This window comes from Rhinolophus hipposideros, assembly GCF_964194185.1.
Source record: "Rhinolophus hipposideros genome assembly, chromosome: 3".
Taxonomy (NCBI): Eukaryota; Metazoa; Chordata; class Mammalia; order Chiroptera; family Rhinolophidae; genus Rhinolophus; species Rhinolophus hipposideros.
This window is the reverse complement of record NC_138049.1, coordinates 107,614,187-107,623,055: the sequence shown is the minus strand read 5'-3', so window position 1 is coordinate 107,623,055 and position 8,869 is coordinate 107,614,187. Positions and strand designations below refer to the sequence as shown.

General features: G+C 52.5%; 1 protein-coding gene across 14 annotated transcripts; it reads left to right on the top strand.

The window, feature by feature from the left end:
- Positions 1–2,562: 2,562 nt before the first annotated feature.
- GTF2H4 (general transcription factor IIH subunit 4) lies at positions 2,563–8,860 on the top strand. Of its 14 annotated transcripts, XM_081044125.1 has the most exons (15): positions 2,580–2,756; positions 3,013–3,120; positions 3,303–3,445; positions 3,716–3,820; positions 4,161–4,292; positions 4,541–4,637; positions 4,725–4,813; positions 5,028–5,139; positions 5,283–5,351; positions 5,543–5,626; positions 5,875–6,007; positions 7,048–7,178; positions 7,821–7,868; positions 8,029–8,107; positions 8,570–8,860. In XM_081044125.1, exons 3-15 carry the CDS (start codon positions 3,306–3,308, stop codon positions 8,740–8,742), a joined length of 1,392 nt encoding a protein of 463 aa, XP_080900251.1. In that variant the 5' UTR covers positions 2,580–2,756; positions 3,013–3,120; positions 3,303–3,305; the 3' UTR covers positions 8,743–8,860. The 14 variants fall into 14 exon arrangements, 12 of the variants coding, with proteins under 12 accessions (XP_080900256.1, XP_080900249.1, XP_080900257.1 ...); XM_081044130.1 differs by lacking the exon at positions 3,013–3,120 and having other exon boundaries at positions 2,563–2,756; XR_013993044.1 differs by lacking the exon at positions 3,013–3,120 and having other exon boundaries at positions 2,572–2,756; positions 7,821–7,878; positions 8,026–8,107; positions 8,570–8,846.
- The last annotated feature ends 9 nt before the right edge of the window (positions 8,861–8,869 follow it).

Genomic DNA, 8,869 nt, shown 5'->3' with positions numbered 1-8,869 from the left:
ACCTTATTCCATTATTTTAAACCCTTGAATGGCTACCCATTGACATAAGAATAAGAACAAAATCTTCTTGGCCAACTTTGGCGCCCCCACCCCACCTTCAGGGTGGGTCCTTCCCACCCTCTCTTTGTACCACTGGCCTTTCAGTCCTGCCTGCCACAGGGACTTCATAGCAAGCTGTCCTCATCTGGAACACAATTCCCTGCACTCTTTGCCTTGTTAACTCCTGCTTGTCCTTCAGCAGCCTTCCCTAACTTGCCAACAAGGTCAGATCCCCTCTTGAGGCTCTCAGAGAACGGGACTCGCTTCTTTATAGCACTTACTACCGGGGTGCCATTTTACATATTTTTTTTGGTTAATAAAATGTTTATTGAGCATCTACTATGTGCCAGGTGCCATGCTTATTGCATATCATATCTTATTTAATATCACAGCATAGGAAGTAGCTAAAATTATTGCCATTTCACAGAGAAGAAAACTGTTAGGTTAAGCCACTTGTCCAAGGCAGCACAATGGTAGAGGGTTAAGCTGGTGGGCAGCAGCCCACGACTCCTGGATCTCTGTTCTCACTCCAGGATGCTGCCTGAGGGGAGGAGGTCATGAACTCTACATCACAGGAAGTTTTCTCAGCACAAGCTGGATAGTCTTATTATGTCAGGGAGCTCTTCCTGCAGTGCAGCTCCCAGGAGCCCAGGCTGATTTTTTTCTTGAAAGCCAGTTCCAGGAACTCAGTCTGCTTGGTTCCTGCCATCAGACACCTGCCCTTATCCACTGCATCCCTCCAAGCAGGGGTCAGAGCTCCTTGATGAGGGCAAGGTCTATATCTGCACCATCCAATCGGTAGCAACTACTGAGTACCTGAAATGGGGCTAATGTTGACTGAGGAACTGAATTTAAATTTTGTTTGAGTTAATTTAAATGTAAATAGCTACAGGTGGCTAGGCTCCTGTTCTGGACGGTGTAGCCCCAGAGTTTTCCCCACATTGTAGAGTACTGTGACCTGATCTACCCAGCTCCCTGTGCTTGCTCCCATCAAAATGATCTCTCTGAGTTTTACACACACGTGAAAGCTTCTTACAAATATGGCATTGGATTGTGTACGCCATTTTGTAATCTGCGTTTCTTCCCCTTATGACAGGTTGTATGTAGCTGTCAGTATGCATAGTGACCTCCTCTCTAAGTGTTGTCCAATATTCTACATGTAACGATCCACATTTTATCTAACCCACTCCTAATAATGGACACTTAGGCTGTTTCCATTGTTTTCATAATGCAACAACAAATACACTCCAATAAACATCTTTGCACCCAGGTGGGAGAATTTCAGTATGATACATTCCTAAAAGGGTAGCCACATTAAAATCCTTGGTATATACAGCCAAATTGCCCTTAAGAAAGCATGCCTCTATTAACCTTCAACAAAAGTATATGAGTATCCTCATATTCTCATACACATCGAGGTAGTCAATCCTTAATTGTTTTTTAATTGGATATGTTAGTTTCTTTAATTTACTTAAATGACTAGTGAAGTTGAGTGTTTTTCATTTGAAGTCATTTGTATTTCTTCTGTTGATCGCCTATTTTCTATTTTGTCAATCTTTCCACTGTGATGTTACTTTTTCTTATTGCTTTGTAAGAGTTCTTTGTATTTTGTCCATTTTATCAAATACTTCTTTCCAGAATATAATTTTAACTGTACTTAACACAAAGAAGCTTTCTCAGCTTCGTGGCGTTCTTTGAGGATTTTAAACACTGATTGCTAAAGAGACGGAACAATGAAACCGACTTGGGTGGGCTCCCAAGCACGGCAAAGTCTCACCCGGTCCTCATGGCCACGTTAGTCCCTCGTCTCTGGCAAATGCACTCCATATCCGTGCTGCGGTACTTCCTCGTGCAATCGCGGGCAAATTTTATCTCACTAGATAGCCTTTGGTCTCTGGTCTGTAAAATGCGAACAATAAAACGTGCCTTACGAGAACTTAGGGAAGCCTGTAGCTCCGGCCTCGGCTGAAGACGTTCCTTCCCTTTCGCTGCAGTAGGTTCATAAATCAAATCAGAGCGTACAAGTTTGTAAATTGTATTTACTAGTACCTTTTAACTAAACGGGAGGCGGAAGCATGGTGGACGTGGCACCTAGATCCAGTTAACAAGTCCTAACTCGCGAAAACGCTCCGTACAGCGCTTGACGCCAGTTTCACCTGGACCCGCTGAGCTCAAGGAACCCAGCTTCGTGCGCGTCTAAAACGAAGCGCCTTCCCGCCCAGCCGTCTGCACACCTCCGCCAGTAGGTCCTCGGGTACTTCTTCTCCCAGGGTCCCGCCTCCCGCACCGCTCGGTTACACACGCCGTTGGCGGCGCGGGTGGAGACAGAGACCCGGAACCAAGGGACCCGGCCTCCGGTGTCCCGAGCTCTCGCAATTAAAGGCCAGGCTCTTTGCTCGCTGTTTCCCCGCGGTGCCTTTTGGGAGCTGTAGTCAGACGCGCTTCAGCCGGCTCTGGGGTGAGCAAGGACAAAACTCCAATTCCCAGTGTGCTCCGCGGCGGGCGAGTGCAGCGCCAATTCTTACCCTACCCACTTTTTCTCTCTTCTGAATGCTGTACTCGGGACTCCTGTCTGTGAAATCCTTCGTCGCTCTCCCCATCTTTTTCTCTCATTTTTCACCATACTTTTCCCTATTTCCCAGAGCCAGTGCAGGCTCTGGTTCCCATTACGCGACGGCTTGAGACTCGGGTGCACGAGGGGGAACTGACCCAGAGAGGTACCGGGGCCGGGACAGAGCGGCTGGTGGAGCGTAAGAGTCGAGTGAGAGGCGACGGGTGGGAGGCAAGTGGCCAAGTCAGCAGGTCGGACGGTGTGGACCAGGTTGAATGGGGTGAAGTCGTGTTTGTACCCACAGAAGTGGGATGGAGAGGCCGATGGGAAGGTGTGACAGCTGTGGGGCTGATAGGTGGGTCCGACCGGGAGAGGGCACGGGAGGGGGTGCGGCCCAGACAAGTCTCTTTGTCCCTGCTTAGCAAAGATGAGCAATCACTGACACACAAAATGATTCTGCAAATACGGGACAGTGAAAAATTCTGTTACTTGGAAATTGAGTGAAGACTGGAGTGGAGGCCAGAAGTGGGGTGAGAAGGCAGGAAAAGAGGGGAAGTCAGTCAGGTTTGGGAGAAACCGGAGGAGATGCATGACATGGAAAAGGGAACCATAGACAAGACGGGTTATTGTGGGGGCCAGTGGACCTGGGATCGGTGAGGGGTGACAGTGGCGGGGACCGAGGGATTGCGTTTCTAACGCTTGCATCTTCCAGGTGATGGAGAGCGTCCCGTCAAGGGGTGGGCTGACCCGAGTACACCTACAATGCAGGAATCTGCAGGAATTTCTAGGGGGCCTGAGCCCTGGGGTATTGGACCGATTATACGGGCACCCTGCCACCTGTCTGGCTGTCTTCAGGTGAGGGTGCCCGTCCCGGCAGGGACCATGGTGGGGAAGTGTAATGGGGCCTGCAGACTGGGATACGTTATCGTGGACAGAAGCTTCGTTCTACAGGGCTTAGAGATGAAAGTGTGTCAGGCCAAAACACATGGTGTTTGTTGGGGCAGCAAGGCTGGTAAAGGGGTGGAGGCTGAGATGAGATGTGTGACAGGCTAAGACACCGGTTGAGGGCAGAGATGCAGACCTAAGGCAGCTGCTGACAGTATCACTTTTCCTCTGTCCCTGCAGGGAGCTCCCATCTCTGGCTAAGAACTGGGTGATGCGCATGCTCTTTCTGGAGCAGCCTCTGCCACAAGCTGCTGTAGCCCTGTGGGTAAAGAAGGAATTCAGCAAGTGAGTGCTGTATTCTCAGCCAGATACCAATTTCTCAATAGCTAGATTTTCCCAACTGCTGTTCTTGGAACATGTTTCAGGAAATATTAATGGGTACACCATAAGATTTGTAATTAAATAAGTTTGGGAAACTGTATACTGTATTTTCCCTCTTGGAGAGTTGTGAGGTCTATAACAAGGGTCTGGCAGGCGTTACAGTAAAGAAATTTGCCTTAAGACACTGATTTCACTCTGTGAAACAGTAATCCAAGGACTACTAGTTCAAAAGCAGAAATGGAGGCCTTCACGGGCCTTCTTTTTGTTCTCCAGGTACACCTGTCACCTCTCTGTTCTGTTTCAGAGCTCAGGAGGAAAGTACAGGGTTGCTGAGTGGCCTCCGTATCTGGCACACCCAGCTGCTCCCTGGAGGTCTCCAGGGCTTCATCCTCAACCCCATCTTCCGCCAGAACCTCCGCATTGCCCTTCTGGGTGGGTATGTCACTCCATCTCCTCCTAAGCTAGGCCAGGGGAACTCAACTTCTGGAGGGGGCGCTCCTCAGGGGTCTCTCTGGAACCTTGGGGGCTCCACCTTTGGCAGCTCTTCAGCAATAAATTGGACCAGATGCATGGTGTAGGAAATACCTCCCATTCATGGCCCATGGGGACAAAGGTAGAAAGAGGGCAGAGGAGTGGGCAGGGGACACAGGCAGGGCTCCTTACTCTTGGCCCATCCTGGCATAGGGGCAAGGCCTGGTCTGATGACACGAGTCAGCTGGGACCAGACAAACATGCCCGGGATGTCCCGTCACTCGACAAGTACGCCGAGGAGCGATGGGAGGTGAGAACTTGGGACTGTGTGTGTCTCTGCTTATGCTCCTGCTTCCCATGGACCCCAGAGGCATCTCTATTCTCCTCCATTCCTCAGGTGGTCCTGCACTTCATGGTGGGCTCCCCCAGTGCAGCCGTCAGCCAGGACTTGGCTCAGCTCCTCAGCCAGGCTGGGCTCATGAAGAGGTGAGGAAGCCCGAGGTACAACAGCTCCCTGCTTTGCCATCTCCTTGGGTTGCTGCCAAACTGAGTGTCCAGGCAGGTCAGGATTGGAGGGCGTTGAAGAAGGACAGCTGAGTGGAGTACAGCGAGAGATAAACCAAGAGCAGACGTGAGCGGACGGTGGGGCTGGTAGCCATTCTGTGCACACCTGTCTCATTGTCCCTCTCCACGTGTCTAGTACCGAGCCCGGAGAGCCTCCCTGCATTACCTCTGCTGGCTTCCAGTTCCTGCTGCTGGACACCCCTGCTCAGCTCTGGTACTTTATGTTGCAGTATCTGCAGACAGCCCAGGTGAGGAGGCCAGGGTCTGCTTGTTGGTGTGCTCTGCTCTTCTCAGGACACACCGAGAGATTACTGCCTACACACTGTTCCCTGATTTTCTCTCATTTTCTCCTTCCCATCCCGTCCCCTTGTCTGTGCCCATTCCTCCCTAGAGTCGGGGCATGGACCTAGTGGAGATCCTCTCCTTCCTCTTCCAGCTCAGCTTCTCTACTCTGGGCAAGGTAAGCAGGGGGCTGGAGCTGGCGGGTCGGGTGGGTGAAGGGGAGCGAGATGGGGAGGGGCAATGAGGCTATAGGGCAATAGAGTGAAATAAGAAGGAACAACCAGAGATGGGAAAAGAGGGAGTGAATTTGTGGTTTGGGAGAGGGAGATGGGATGTGTTTGGACCGCAGCTGCTACCTCTCTTACCCAGGATTATTCTGTGGAAGGTATGAGTGATTCTTTGTTGAACTTCCTGCAACATCTTCGTGAGTTTGGGCTTGTTTTCCAGAGGAAGGTATGAGCACCCAAATACGTGGCTTCTAGGGAAGAGGCAGGGTGGTATGTGGCCTTGGCCTTTAAAAAGGTGTGGGGTTTCAGGAGGCAGTGGGAAGCAGTTGTCAGGACTGAATACCTGGGTCCCTTGGGGGAGAGAAGTGGGGAGTTGAGGTTCTGCACTGGGAGGGATCTGATGTCTTATGAAGGACGATGTGGGGCGGTGACACCTGAGAGGGAGCCCTCTGCCTTTCCCTCCTATCCTTTCAGAGGAAATCTCGGCGTTACTACCCCACCCGCCTGGCCATCAATCTCTCGTCAGGTGTTTCTGGGGCTGGGGGCACTGCGCATCAGCCAGGCTTCATTGTCGTGGAAACCAATTACCGACTGTATGCCTACACAGGTGAGGCAGCAGAGGGCCCCTGGGAGAGCAGGTTGGGGGTGGGTTGTGAGAGCCGGTTATGGAAGGCTAGCACCAGGCGAAGGGAGCAGGAGGGGATGCTAGTTTTTGTTCAGATTATTGGGTACTTTATAGTTTCCTGACATGTCTCATCACACTTGAAGGAAGGGATCCAGGGAGTCTGGGTTTGGGGTCAGCCCCCTTATTCCTTCTTCCTGTCCCTGGGTTTGGGGTCAGCCCCCTCGTCCCCTCTTCCTGTCCCTGGGTTTGGGGTCAGCCCCCTCGTCCCCTCTTCCTGTCCCTGGGTTTGGGGTCAGCCCCCTCGTCCCCACTTCCTGTCCCTGGGTTTGGGGTCAGCCCCCTCGTCCCCACTTCCTGTCCCTGGGTTTGGGGTCAGCCCCCTCGTCCCCACTTCCTGTCCCTGGGTTTGGGGTCAGCCCCCTCGTCCCCTCTTCCTGTCCCTGGGTTTGGGGTCAGCCCCCTCGTCCCCTCTTCCTGTCCCTGGGTTTGGGGTCAGCCCCCTCGTCCCCACTTCCTGTCCCTGGGTTTGGGGTCAGCCCCCTCGTCCCCACTTCCTGTCCCTGGGTTTGGGGTCAGCCCCCTCGTCCCCTCTTCCTGTCCCTGCGTTTGGGGTCAGTCCACTCATCCCCTCTTCCTGTCCCTGGGTTTGGGGTCAGCCCCTCGTCCCTTCTTCCTGTCCCTGGGTTTGGGGTCAGCCCCTCGTCCCTTCTTCCTGTCCCTGGGTTTGGGGTCAGCCCCTCGTCCCTTCTTCCTGTCCCTGGGTATGGAGTCAGCCCCCTCGTCCCCTCTTCCTGTCCCTGGGTTTGGGGTCAGCCCCCTCGTCCCCTCTTCCTGTCCCTGGGTTTGGGATCAGTCCCCTCGTCCCCTCTTCCTGTCCCTGGGTGTGGGGTCCGCCCCCTCGTCTCCTCTTCCTGTCCCTGGGTTTTGGGTCAGCCCCCTCATCCCCTCTTCCTGTCCCTGGGCATGGGGTCAGTCCCCTCATCCCCTCTTCTGTTCATTTCTTCTTCCTGTCCCTGGGTCAGAGTCAGAGCTGCAGATCGCCCTCATCGCCCTCTTCTCAGAGATGCTCTATCGCTTCCCAAACATGGTGGTGGCGCAGGTGACCCGGGAGAGCGTGCAGCAGGCCATCGCCAGTGGCATTACAGCCCAGCAGGTATTCTCACTGGGGAAGGGGGTGGCAGGAAGACAGGCTGTACCTGGGCTGTGGGGTATAGGTGGTCAGCTTATGGAAGGCTAGCACCAGGTCTGTGCATTAGGGTGGTGGGGAGTTGTCTGTTTGAGCATAGACAAGGCACAAGAGATGTCAAAGTGTGGAAACAGGCAGACCCTTGAGGGGAAGAACACGGAGGGAGAAGGTATAGCTCTGAATTTGTGTCTTGGCACCACCACTTCCTAGATGCATAAAGAGCCGACTTGCTTCAGTTCTCTCAGCTTTAGTTTCTTCAGCTGTTAAGTGGAAACAATGAATTTTCATCTCACCAGGTTGTTGGGAGGATTCAGTGTGAGAACAGCAATAAAACATTTAGCTCAGAGACTGCCACACAGTAAGCGCTGCTGTTTTAAAGAGAAACAAAAGAGACTATGCAAAGGGCAGATGTGCCAGAGAAGGAATAGCAGACATGACCAGTGGGAACAGCAACTTGGGACAACAGCTGAGTAAAGAATGGGCTGACAAGTCATGTACCTATGAGTTTTTAAACAGTAAGTGGATGTTCCAGTGATAGCAGGTGACGGCCAAAGTGGCTTTCCTGCGCTCTTATTCGAGTCTTTGATTGCATTCTTGTCTGTCTTCTAGATCATCCATTTCCTAAGGACAAGGGCCCACCCAGTGATGCTTAAACAGGTACAAACAGGTACCAAGCTGCGGGAGGCTGACAGCCCCTGGCACCTGGAGATGAAGTGATGGGAAAGAGAAAGGAACAACCAAATGTGGGGAGTGCGTGGGGGCTGGGGTTGTCCGGTGCAGTCTTCCAGAATCTTACAGCCATGCCTTGCCCCAGCAGACACCTGTGCTGCCGCCCACCATCACTGACCAGATCCGGCTGTGGGAGCTGGAAAGGGACAGACTCCGCTTCACTGAGGGTGAGTGGCTTCTGATGGTCCATTGTTGGTCATTGGCCAGAGGAAGGACAATTCAGTCTTGATGCATTTTATTTACTTTTTGTTTGCTGCATGAGCTGGGAGAGAAAAGCTGGCAAGATACTTTTTATTTTGGGGTGAGTCGGTGGTAGTAAATAAAATGTCTCAAATCAGTGCAATTTGGATGTAGCGAGAAGAGGGAAATTGAGAGGGAGAATTCACAGTAATTTCTCTGGTTTTGGTGAGCATTAATGGGTTTTCTTACTGTATTTTATTGCCTTCCTGAATATGGTTGGATCACACTAGTGTTCAGATGAGCCCTGGAAGAGACAAGCATAGAGGGTTCGTTTTTAAATGGTGGTGGGTGACAAGGCTAGCCCACCGCCCTGAGGCTGCCCCAGAAAGGCTCAGCGCCTCACGTTCTGGCCTTTTCTCTCCCCGCCTCTCCCTTCCTGCGGACCCCAGGCGTCCTGTATAACCAGTTCCTGTCGCAAGTGGACTTTGAGCTGCTGTTGGCCCATGCGCGGGAGCTGGGCGTGCTGGTGTTCGAGAACTCGGCCAAGCGGCTCATGGTGGTGACGCCTGCTGGGCACAGTGATGTCAAGCGCTTCTGGAAGCGACAGAAGCACAGCTCCTGAGAGCGCGGACTAGGACCGGGCGGGGCGGGCGGCGGACGCGGCTCCGGAACTTAGGGTTTTTTAACTCATACACTTGGGGACTCTAATTGTTTAATAAAGTTGTGAAAATGAGCCTCGCAGCCCCGGA